Source organism: Crocuta crocuta, unplaced genomic scaffold, assembly GCF_008692635.1.
Source record: "Crocuta crocuta isolate KB4526 unplaced genomic scaffold, BGI_CrCroc_1.0 scaffold258, whole genome shotgun sequence".
NCBI lineage: Eukaryota > Metazoa > Chordata > Mammalia > Carnivora > Hyaenidae > Crocuta > Crocuta crocuta.
The window spans coordinates 6436038-6449362 of NW_027532842.1; the positions used below are offsets into that span (position 1 = coordinate 6436038).

The 13325-nt window shown below is 42.0% G+C and overlaps 1 protein-coding gene across 1 annotated transcript in view; it reads right to left on the minus strand.

The window, feature by feature from the left end:
• The window catches only part of SGCG (sarcoglycan gamma), a 96119-nt gene that overhangs the window by 39333 nt on the left and 43461 nt on the right, over window positions 1–13325 (minus strand). The window contains exon 3 of the mRNA XM_077745398.1: window positions 4711–4812. Within this exon, the coding sequence (XP_077601524.1) occupies window positions 4711–4812 (102 nt within the window). The remainder of the gene's footprint in view (window positions 1–4710; window positions 4813–13325) is intronic.

The following is a 13325-nucleotide window of genomic DNA, read 5'->3' on the forward strand; positions in this document are numbered from 1 at the left end:
CCCTCTCTCTGCCCCTTCCCACTCTCAGTCTGTCTGTCTCTCTCTCAAAAATAAACATTAAAAATTTTTAAATAAAAAATAAAATGACTATATTTATATTCATATATAAATTTAGGATTTATAGGAGATAAATTTTCCATTGTCAGAGATTCTGTGCCATATACAGTATTTTTAAATCTTGGACTATATTATATTAAAAGAGTAAATACATTTTGTTTACCCCAACAGTTTAAAGCAATACATATTTATTATATTATTGCTTTTGTGGGTCCCCTGTTCAGGGCCTCAGGGGGCTGAAGGGATGAGGATCCATTCCAGACTCAAGATCTTCTAAGCTCATGTGGTTGGTGGCAAAATTCATTTCCCGGCTGCTACAGGTGTCCTAACTTTTTTCCTCCCATAAATTATAATACTCTTATGGGTTTATGCTGCTTGTATGCACTGGCTGCAGCGTACCAAGTGAATTCTCAGCATGAAGATCTAAAATAATTGAGTTTTAATCAGTGTTTTTTCCATTCCGAGGAATTAAAATTTCATTTCTTATTATTTATGTCCAGGACAGGGTGTATTTTTAGAAGATAAATCAGAGCATGGTTAGTTCTTCTATAATAAATACCATGTTACTTATTTGCAAAATGTAAAGCCTTCTCGCAATTTCAAAAGAGCTTTAAAAATTTGTCAGACGTCTAGGTTTTTTGAATTTTTGTTGGAAGATAAGGTGGCTTTATGTCCTAAGTGCCTTCTGTGGTATCATAGATCCGAATGGGTAGTTTTGCTTTACAGGAGATTGTTTGCTCTAATATAAACAAATTCTTTCAGAAAGAATGCAACAATTTGGCTGTTGGATTCAGGCGGGTTTATGATCCGTTTGGGGGGAACCAAACTTTGTCTTGCAAAGTTGTAGTGAATGATGTGATTTTTCAGAAGGAATGAAGTTTCAGGAATGCTTTGGATCTCTGGCAGGTCTGAAATTCTCAAGTTGCTTCGTGGAAGGAGCTGGATCGATCAGCATCTCGTGTTGCACCCAATGATGTGACCTTAATACTTGATTTCACATCGTTCACAAATAACTAGCACGATAAGAGCTGACGGTTTACGGGTTTCTTAGGTAGAGCCTTGGCATGCAGGGGTGTGAAGAGGGGGCGCCCCTCCTGCTGCCTCTGGGCTCTCCCTGTGCGGTGGCCGCCTCCTCGACGGTGCTCTGCCCTGTGGGCTTTAGGTTGGCTTCTCTTCCTTGGACTCCCAACCGTATCTTCTCAACTCGGGGAGAACCCCTGCTTCTTCACTAGCCCCCCTCCCTCACCGTGGCCTTAGAAACTCTCTGCGAGTAGTAAACTGAGGCAGTCCCGGGCTCGCCTCTTGGTTCCCTCTCTCAGAGATAACTGTCCTGCCTGCCAATATTTGAACACCGTCCTGCTCCATGTTGGTGCCATGACAGAATGCGAGAGACTGGGGCGGCTTATACACGACGACGATTTCATTCTCACAGCTCTGGAGGCCGGGAAGTCCAAGATCATGGTGCTGGCAGACCGGGTGTCCAGCGTGACTCACTTTGTGGTTCACAGAAGGCGCCTTCCAGACTCCAGCTCGCATGCTGGAAGGGGTGAGGGAGCTCCGTGGGGCCTCCCTGCTTCCGTCAGGAGGACGCCACCCTCGTGACCTGAGCACCTCCCCCAGGCCCCACCTCCTATGGCCATCACCTGGGGGCTTAGGTTTGCACATGTGAACTTCCAGGCCATCGCAAAACCCACGTTGCTCATACGTGTCCAAGTTTTTTAGTTGTTGAAGAAAAGCAGGTAAATCTGTTCCCTGTTCTTTCTGTAAACCTGTTTTGATTTTTGTCATTTCTCGTTCTTTTCATAGAAGCTACTGCAAAATAGCTTTATCTGCTTGGAATTCTTACGTGTGCTATTCCAGCCATTTTCAGCATGATTGTTTCTACTTCGTTGGAAGCTAATTCTCTTTCTTGTGGAGTTTATCTGGTATCCTGTCTTTTAGGTGAAGTTTTCCGAATGTGGTTTCAGGTCTCAGTCTTCAGCTTCCGTCTGTGGGTGTATTTTGATTTCTGGACTCACCAAGCCCGACTAAGGGATGTCCCATTGTTTTCATTCCGACCCCGGGGTCTTGTGGTGGCTCAGGGCTTGTGTCCTCGGATGACATTCGGGTCTTGGTCTGGCATTTTTATTCAAGCCTGGGCAGTGGGTGCCACTAGTGTCTGCCTTTCATTGCTGTCTCATGCCGTGGGTGTAGCCGGAGTCCCATGGGGTCCCATGAGGCACCGTTTTGGTTTCCGTCCCCCTCTGTGGCCTTTGATGGGAAGCCGTCCCTGCCTCTTTCCAGGACTGCGAACTTCAAAAGACAATCATTTCATGTAAAGCTTTACCTTTGTGTGTTTCGGTTTTATTTCATTTTGGACGAGGTCTGTATGTTTGTAAATATAGCTTCTTGGTTTTAGCAGTTAGAACTGCTCTGGGTTTAGGTTAATAATGGGCAGGGTGGATGGTTTTAAATCACGAGCTCCAGATCCAATCTTGACAGGACCTCATGTGTTAGTTTTGAAGAGTTACCAAGTAATCACATGTTAGAAGCCGGAATACCATGTTGGACTATAGTTATAATAAAGAGCGTCTCTCACCGCAGCAGTATACATAAATTACGATGTGCCAAATTTTGCAAATTCATTTCTGTAGTTTTATGGAAAATTACCTCCTAGACTCATCTTTGAAAAGGAAACAGAATACATCAGTGCATACAGAAGATATAAGACCTAATTTTGCTCAGCTAATCCTATTATTGGAAAAGCCATATTAGTTACCAGGTACTTTATATCTCTGGGATCACACAACATCATTCCACAGGTTTCTGTAATTTTATGTATCAATCGACATATTGTATCAATGCATCATTGTAAGAGTTTAATATGTGATTATCTAAAATAATTGATATAATTTTGCTCCCTGAGTTTTTTTTTTAGTGTTTTATTTATTTCTGGGAGAGAGAGAGGGAGAGAGAGACAGTGTGAGCAGGGGAGTAGGCACTCCTACTCCCGGAGTTTTTAATGTATATGGAGATCTAAAAAAAATCTGATAAGATGTAACTAAAGGTATTAAATCCAGAATATTAAATTTGCTATGAACTAATCACCTGATTTCAGCCAGCAGGCCATTCTACCAGTCTTCTCTCTTTAAAATATGGTAGGGTAGGGGACGCCTGGGGGGCTCAGTCGGTTAAGCGACCGACTTCGGCTCAGGTCATGATCTCGTGGTTCGTGGGTTCGAGCCCCGCATCTGGCTCTGTGCTGACAGCTCAGAGCCTGGAGCCTGCGTCAGATTCCATGCGTCTCCCTCTCTCCCTGCCCCTCCCCTACTCATGCTCGGTCTCTCTCTCTCTCTCAAAACTAAATAAAACCATTAAAAACTATGGTAGGGAATCAGCCAACATAACTCTGGGGGGAAAATGGCTAAGTTCTAATATTTAAATTCTTTGCTCACACCTGACTTCCCCCTTTACATAAGTTTGGGTTTATTCCTCCTCTTCTCACATGACAGGGCTATTTAATACACTGAACTGCCATCACAATTAATGATAAGCGTCTTATCTGAAGAAGTTTGCGGCATCTGGCTCCCGCACCTATCAGCCTGTCACATTCCAGGTCATTTCCCAGCTCCTCCTGTCAACTGAGACATTATCAGAAGTAATACAATAGTGCCCAAGAGCTACTTATGTGCTTGGCACGCATACGATCTCTCCGTGGCTGTGTGTGTTCGTGTGCACGTTTCACACTGCATCGCTTTATGGTTGGCCGTAGGGCTGGGTGACCGTCTGACGTCTGTTGTAGGCGTGTGCTGTATCCCTCCTTTAAGACCACATGCTTCTCAGCCGTTGGCCTCTTGGGTCCTTTCGAATTCCCCTAGAGTCGCTGCAAGAGCCTCCGCATGAAGGAGATACTGACCCATCCCTTCGTATCCGTAAATACGGGAGGAAAACCAAAAGCGTGCCATTCATCCAACCGGTAAGTTACAGCTGGATGAAGTTTTATCGTTTTATTGAGATGACACCTAACCAATAATTCAGCAAAATGTTTACCTTTACTACAACCTGCATAGCAGCACAGAAAGAAAAACGGAACATGTTACAAAGGCTATTTGACTATCTTTCCTGCTTGGCTCTATTTGTTATAAATTCCATGGAGGTAAACGAAGATAATATGGAGGCAGATTTATTTTTAAAGTCACATAATTCTTTAATGGAAGTGTTTCATCTATTTAACAGAGATTGCCACAGGACCCTAATCTATAATTAGCATAATTAGTACAGAACATTACTACAGTGAAACTAATCTCTTTCTAAGCTTCTCAGATCATTTTAAACGCCTTGAAAAAAGTGTCTTTAAATTACCCGCGCTAATGGAAAGAAGTTTAAATTGTTTTTGATAAAGGTTTTAATTGCCAAACATGTTTAATTATGGCTTAAATGACCGAGGTCACCAAGTTCAGAGCTGAAGCACATGAAAACAGAATCTTTTTATAACGTAATATCTGAAATAAGTTTTACAGCCTTCTAGCCAAGCTTTTATAAAGAGGATAACATGAATGCGTGTACATGTGTACATTCTAAGAACTCTCTTCTGAAATGCATTGAATTTCTATGCTTAACAATTATTATTTTTCGTACAACACAAAACATTTAAATGTGTCGTCATTTTCTTACCACTCTGGAGTGTATTTCTTTGGCGTACAATGGGAATAAAAATTCTGACTCCCCTTCTAGGCGAAGACCATCTCTGGTAACACGCAAGTGACCCATTCCTGTCTGTTAAAAAGATGAGACAACAGAGATTTTGTTATGGCTTTCCTTTTCACTTCTTCTATACCAACTAAAATTATAGACACATTTTCATAAATTTTCTGCTGGCACTCTTCTGGATTTCTCTTACTTTATTTAAAATCTTAGTTGTTTTTATTAATGGTTGGTAGTCATTAACTCTTGTGTAATACAAAGAGCTATTTAGGAAATACATGAGAGATTGAAAGAGTCACTTCACGCTAAACACTCAAGAGCCACCACCATGTGAGAAAAAGATGCTTATCATTACTAATTAAAACATGTCTTAAAAAATTAAAATGCAATAAAATGGACTGTTTTGAGGTGTACAGTTCTAGGAGTTTTAACACGTGTAGCCACTAACACAACCAGAGTACACAACAGTTCCTTGACCCCCACCCCCATGAATACCTTTAAAACTTTCTTTTAAATGCTTTTATTACTTTTTAATTTTTGAGAGGGGGAGGGTTAGAGACAGAGGGAGACACAGAATGAGAAGCAGGCTCCAGGCTCTGAGCTGTCAGCCCAGAGCACAACGCGGGGCTCGAACCCACAAACCACGAGATCATGACCCGAGCCCAAGTTGGACGCTTAACTGACTGAGCCCCCCAGGCACCCCCCACCCCATGATACCTTTTTAAGGCTTCAAGTATATCAGGAAAGCTTACAATATAGCAACTGTTTGTTGGCCGTTTCCTAAGTGCAACGTGGAGTTCTAATCAAGGTGTCTGTTCTCAAAGAACTTTTCATCATGAAGAAGGACCACAAGGGATAGGAGATCAGCAGTGACCATCATGCTTTTAAACCTCGTGGACCCTTCTAGGCTTCATTCCCTTTGCCTTCTCAGCAGCATGTAACACTGCACCACTCCCCTACCGGCACATTACCCTCGCTCGGCTCCAGAATACCAGGCTCTCTCGGGTTTTCTCCTTGGCCTCCATATCCATCCATCCTCCTCTACCCAGTCCTGGACCGCTGGCCTCCTCAACCTCAGGTGGCTGGGCCCTTTGCTGTGAGCCCCCTCTGACCACGCCCTCAGCTGCCATTATGATCTCAGTGTGGAAATTCTCACCCGTGTTCACTTGCAGTTGACATTCTCTCTCCTGAGCTCCAGACCCATATATACAAATGTCTCTCTCTCCTTCCCTTTTGAGAGTCTTGGTAACACCTACATATAATAAATTGAATTCTGATCTTCCTTCTCTTCCAAATCTAGAGTTAGATTTTTTTAAAAATTTTTTTAATGTTTTATTTATTTTTGAGAGAGAGAGAGAGACGGGGGAGCATCAGAGAGAGAGGGAGTCACAGAATCTGAAGACAGGCTCCAGGCTCTGAGCTGTGAACAGAGCCTGATGTGGGGCTCAAAGCCATGAACTGTGAGATCATGACCTGAGCCGAAGTTGGACACTTAACCAACTTATCCACCCAGGCGCCCCTAGAGGTTAGATTTTAAAAAGGGAGAGTAGAATGGTCAGGCAAATGAAACAATGACATTAAGGGCAATTTTATACAATGAAAGGTGATTTCTGGGACAGAGCTATGTTACTCTGAACTGACACCACAGACTTTGTTTTCAAGACCTCCACTGGTGAAATAAGCCCTAGTAACAAGAACCAGATTCCATCTGGAATTATTGTGTTATGTCTGGGAGCCACCATTATGGTCCTCTTCACAAACGTGGGTGTGGGAGCGGTGGATTTTTCACTGTGATTAATGGAAGTTCCTCAATGCTGCCAGGCTTGGGTCAATCACCACAAGCAGAGATGCTTTCCTGAGTCACTGTTACATGTGTGACGGAGCGTGTAGCTTTGGAGAAAGGGCTCCAAATCTAAAAAGCTTACAGCCACTGTTCTACAACTCCCAAAATGTAACCATGCAAGTGTAAGGCACAGCTCATGAAATTAAACCCACATCAGCCACATTATAAAACTCATCACGTGTGTATAATAAACCGAGGCTTAGCAAACAATCCCATCAGGAACTTTTTGTCCTAGAATAAGCCAAAGTCAAGTCCCACCGTTCCATATTCAAACCTGAGAACTGGCCTTGAATTCCTGGGTTCGAATGAACAGATGCAAGGAGTTTTTCTCGACTCTGTTTCCCTAGATCGGCGGAAAACAACAAAAAGGCAATGCAAATTCCAGCCTCCAGAGCAGCTCACTTATATAATCAGATTGCAAAAGCTGATTGTTCTTTGTCATGTGTCATCTCCTCCTCTGGCTTTTTCATTAATTGAAAAATGAGAAAATTGTCATGCGATGGGCCGAGCCCACAGTCTACGGTTTTGACAAAATAAATTACAAACCTCTACAAACAACACATTGCCACTCAATGTCTGAAAACAAAAGAATATGCCGATTTTCATTTTTTTCTGACTCAGATATGTTGAGGTATGATTCACAAATAATAAAATTTACCCTTTTTAGTGAATAGTTTTGCAAGTTTTCACAAAGTACAAAACACCAGCACTGGGAAGATAAAGAACAGTTTTAGAGGTAATAAACAATGCCCTCCGGCCCCTCACAGTCACACCACACCCCCACACTCCCATTCCTTGGCAAGCACTACTTTCTGTTCCAATAGTTTTGCCTTTTCCAAAATGTCATATAAATGGAATCCTAGAGCATGTAGCCTTTTCAGACTGCCTTCTTTCACTAGAATGATGCCTCTGGCAGTCACCCATGCTTTTGTGTATATCAGTAGTTTGTTTTTAGAGATGAGTAGTTTTCCGCTGGATGAAGATACTACCGTCTGTTTACACAGTTTATCTGTGTATCAGTTGAAAGACATTTAGGTTGCGTTGATGATTATGAAAAAAGGCTTCTGTGTGAACCCAGTGGTCATTTCTGAGCAAGTGCCTCGTAATGGGACTGCTGGGTAATGGGATTGTATGGTAGGTTTATGGTTAACCTAAAAAGAAACAAGAAACCACCAAAGTGTTCAGCTTTCCAAGATGGTTGTGACATTTTGCATTCCCCCAAGCAGTATGAGTACTCTGGTTGTAATGTATTCTCATCAGCACATAGTACTGTCGGTACTTTTTTGCATTCTAATAGGTGTGAGATAGTGTCATATTGTGGTTTTAATTTGTATTTTCCTAATGACTAATGATGTTAAGTCTTTTTCAGTGGGCTTTTAGCTATTCACGTCTTTGTCGATATGTAATCTGCAAATATTCTCACCTAGTTGGTGGTTTTTTATTTCTTTAACCGGGTCTTTTGAAGAGCAAAAGTTTTTAATCTTCGAGAAGTTTAATTGATCAATTTTCTCTTTTATGATTATGCTTTTGATGTTTTATAGGACAGCTTTACCTAAACCAAGGACATATTTTCTCTGATGTTTTCTTCTAGAGTTTTTATAGTTTTAGATTACACATTTAGGTTTATGACCAGTTTTGAGTTAACTTTTGTGTATGGTGTGAGGTACACATAAAGATTATTTTGCATATGGGTGGATATTCAATTATTCCAGCCCCATACAGTGGTCATTTTATCCATTCTCCACTGAATTACTTTTGGAAATTTGTCAAAAATTAATTAACCACGTGTGGTTGTATTTCTGCATTGTCTATTCTATTGACCTATGTGTCTGTACTTATTACACTATATTGATTACTCTAACTTTACAGTCAGGTTTGAAATCACCTAGTGTGAGTTCAAAATTATTTCGGCTATTATTATTTAAAAAATTTTTATTATGATAAAGTATACTTAATAAAATATATTTTAGCCATTTTTAATTGCATAGTACAGTGGTATTAAGTACATTCATATTGTTGTGCAGTCACCACCATCCATCTCCATAATTTTTTCATCTTTTCCAACTGAAACTCTGTACCCATTAAACAACAGCTCCCCATTCCCCACTCCCAGAGCCCCTGGTGATCCCTATTCTACTTCCTGATTCTATAAATCTGATTATTCTAAGTACCTCAAGTAAATGGAATCATATACATGGTTTTCCTTTAAATATAAGTTTTAGAATCAGCTTGTCTATTTGAGAAAAATTTCTGCTGGGATTTTGATTAGAAATGTATTGAATATAAGTATCAATTTGGGAAGAACTGACATCTTAAAAATACGGAGTCTCCCAATGCTTGAATCGTGTTTATTTCCCCATTTAATTATAAACATTTCTTTCATCATCATTTTGTAGTTCTCAGCATATAAATCTTGTTCATATTTTGCTTGATTTTTACACAAATACTTCATGTGTCTTGGTGCCCTTAGAAATGATATTTTTATTCCACACCAGCTTCCATTTAGTCAATATTGTTCTGGCTTATGCTTTTTCCTTCTTTTATTTTCCATCTCTCTCATTTTTTTCCTTTTATGTCTCTTGTAAGGACATTATAGATGATCTTTTTAAAAACACAACTTGAAGATATTTATTAATAGTAGAGTTTAATGCTCATAGTCGTTTAAATTAGTGAAATATTCTGATGGATTTTTACGGTCTTATTTTTCTCTAAGAAAAGTCACTCTGGTTATTGAGCACAATCTCCCATGACCTGACAATCATCGGGCCCCTTGAGCTCTGACACCCATAGCAAAGCCCTGTAAGAATATTGTGGTTTTAAGAATATGAAAGGTGTACAGTCCATTAAGGCCAAGTGTTCTTGTTAAATAAAATGCCCCAGCCGGGTGAAGAGGGCATCTATGAAGAGCACTGGGTGTCATGTCCCAGAGGGTGGATAGAACCCCTCAGTACTGAAGCTCCTCCAGGGAAGAGTGTCCAGCTCAAGTGCAATGGGGAGGGGGGGGATCTGTGTAGGGGAGAGGATGGTGGCAGAGGTATGAGAGTGGAAACATGAGAAGGATTAAGTAAATACATAGATGAAAGAGCAGTGGGAGCTAAGTTCCTCATTGTCAAGGAAGGGAAGTACAAATACAAAAAGAGAGAAAATGAGGTTAATCCTCATACTGTTAGACTGAAATTAAAAATCTGTATGAACCCATGGTGTTCCATGTGTAGATGACTGGGTAGAGAAATAAATGTTCACACAAAGCTGTGTGTGTGTGCACACATGTCCTCTGGGTGAGTCTGGGGTAGCAGCACACTCTGACAGCAATGAGCGTGTCTGACACTTGAATCTTAGGTTCCAAATACCATTCCCCAGTACAAGGAATAAGAGCTCCTTGGAGAGACAGCTAATTTCAGGGCCAGAGTGAGGAAAGAGCATGACCAGTCTGGAAGATCCTGTGCCAGTGGACAAGAGAGAGCGCAAAGAATACTGAGGATAGACCAAAAGGCAGAAAAGACAGCTAAAATGGGCTCCCAGAGGCCAAATCATATCGAACATAAACACTGAAAGAAATGCCAGTAATGGATCCTGAGAGCCCACTGAATAGAATTAGAAATCAGGAGGCCAGGGGCGCCTGGGTGGCTCAGTTGGTTGAGTGTCCAACTTTGGCTCAGGTCATGATCTCACAGTTTGTGGGTTTGAGCCCCGCGTTGGGCTCTGTGCTGACAGCTAGCTCAGAGTCTGGAGCCTGTTTCGGATTCTGTGTCTTTTTCTCTCTCTGATCCTCTCCTGCTCACGCTGTCTCTCTCTCTCAAAAATAAATAAAGCATTAAAAAAATTAAAAAAAAAAAAGAAATCAGGAGTCCATACAGACACATAAAAATTAAAAAATGAATGGAAGGGTTGATGCAAACAGCATCTTTACATAGTTTAAACCTATCTCCTTAACAAACAATTACGATTGCAAATGGGAAAACAGTAATTTTACAGTGAAGAAGCCTGGCCCTTGAATCAAGTGCCTAAAGTGAGGGGCCAAGTAAAACATTTGTCGTGCTGACGGAAGTCCTGAATCCCAGAGGGTCGAACAGAGGGTTTACAGAGTTGGGGAGGGAGGAGGGTCAGAAAGGATAGCGCAGGAGCAGAGCCTCAAGCATTGGAGAGCAGTGGGGAGGCGAGGGTTTCTTATGGTGACCAACATCAATGGGGATGAAAGGCAAATGAGCATCGTCCTCCATGGACTTGAGGCTGATGGTGGAGGTAAATCCGGGAAGGGGAGGGTGAGTGCCTGCTGCTCCCTCCCGACTCTTGTTTATGAGGGAAGAGCCTGGAGCAGGGTGGCCACAGCCTCTGGGCACCAGGTCCGTTCTTGACCCTTGTGAGATAGAACGGACTTGCTCTGGATCCCTGGGTCTCTCTCCTGACTCCCGCTGATGGCCCTGTGGTTCCCTCACTTCTACTCCATTGCATCATAGGAGCAGCGCCATGCTCTCAGCTCCCATGTGTTTGCTCATGGTGTCGATGAATAACTTTCTTATTTTAACTTACACAGCTAATTTGTACTAATCCTTCACTTCAGTTCTCGCTGTCCATAGCACCCTGTACCTAGCTCTGCAGTAGCACTTTGATGATTACTAATACATGAGCCTGTATAACCCAAAATATTGGTTATTCCTCTTTGAGACATAGATTATAATGCTCTGCCCATGAATCTGGGCTAACAGCAGGTGTGACATCAAAAGAAGCCTTGAGGCTTCTGCTCAGGCCTCTTGGAATACTGACTGGTCTGGCCATGTAAGAAATCCAAGTAACTTGAGATCACATGCTGGGGAGACCAAGGAGAGACTCTCCAGTTATCAGTTCCAACTGAGCCCAGCTCCCCAGCCATCCCTGCACGGGCACCAGGTATATGAATGAAGTCATCCCAAACCCTCCCAACCATCCCTGATATCAGCTAATTATATCTGAGTGAGCTCAATTGACATGTGGTGGGGGGGGCAGAATTGCCTAGCCGAGCCCTGCCCCATTTTCTGACCTACAAAATCAAAAGGTATGATAAAACAGCATTTGTTTTAAGCCATTCTCTTTTAGAGTAATACATTTTGTAGCAACAGACAGCCAGGGTACTTCTTGCAGGCAGGGATTAACCACACCTATTCTCACCTCTTGGTTTGATATCTGATGCACAAAAGTGCTTATTACATGGTTGTTGAACTATTAAATGATCTGCATCCAGAAAAAAGATCAAGTTAGCCAATAGAGTTCAATATCACTTAGATCTTAAACTGTACCACTCTGTCTTTTAACGGGTAGGGGACATCTCATCTCTGGCTGTTCTTCCTTTGGTGTAGCAGGTGCTCTCAATTCTAATGTGACTCATACCATGACTCATTCATTGTTTTGGCAAAAAAAAAAAAAAAAAAAATCGACCAAGTGCCAGATTTTGACTCTGTTCTGCTCCCACCACTCATCCAGAGTGGGCTCAACACTTCTGGGCAAGAGCAAGGGGCAGAGAGAGCATCCTAGCAGGGTGATGTCTCAGATAAATCCTTAGGCAATTTACACAGAACACCAGAACGGTGAGAGCTCCATTCCAAGCCCCTTTCATGTAATGATGGTATAACAAGCAGGACAATGTAATGACTCAAATCCTTCCCGTCCATGACTTTAACCTTTACCTGCAGCACACCCTTCCACTCTTTTCATCTTCCCAAAGCTGGAGTTCACAGGTAGGGTGCCACTCTGGCCCTTAATCATCATTTTCTTCGTTGCGAGCTTAGCATTCACAGCTAGAACTGAAGTAGAACATGATCGAATTAACTTTCCCAGGAACCCTAAGGTCATTTGGTCAGTTTCCTATTGTTCTTGGCTTTCTTCATTCTGGAGGTCAAAAACTTGCAAAATTGTTGATAGTTCTGCAAGCTTCTCTGTTTTCCTGTCATTTCTTTAAGTTTAATTAACCGAAATATCCTTTTGAATTTACTACATTAATTTCGTTTCACGTAACTAACTTCGATAACTTTCCCTTCTTGTAGGAAATAAACGACCCTCTGTCTTCCTTCTCTGATCAGCACTGCCCCACTCAACACCTTCTAAAGGCTAGCTGGGTATAAAAAGGAAAAACTCTGTTTTTTTTCTCCCTCTGTAGGCAAAAACTCAGTTCTCCCCTACTACGTCTTTCTTTCCTGTGAGGATACTGTTTGTCACACAGACACTTCATTTCTGACATTTCTGGTCAGCAAATGTGTGGAGGTTTTCCCCCCAACTATAAATCCTCAGACACCAGCAGAGTGTCCAAGAGTTCAGCTCAATTCTGACACTATCTATGCAGAGATATGATCAAATTCCACAGACCCAGGGCTCAGTCCCACACAACTGCTTTCAGATGCCAGTCACAAGACAAGATTGTCACCTGTGCTTCTGACCCACCAAGCAGGTCACAGAACTCAGGGAAACACTTATATTTACAAATATATTAAAGAATATGGCATAGGACAGCCAGATGAAGAGATACATAGGGTATGGCCTGGGAAAGTCCCATGTGCAGGGACCTTTGATTTGTTTCCATGGAGTTGGGGTATGTCACTCTCCTGGTGTGGATGTGTTTGATAACCCAGAAAATCCCCTGATCCCTTACTACTGGGATTTATGTAGCTTCCTTATGTACGCATCATCAATTATTAGCTCCATTTCCAGCCTCACTCACCTCTTTGGAGAATGGGGGGTAGAGCTGATAACTCCAATGAAACTGGAGCACCTT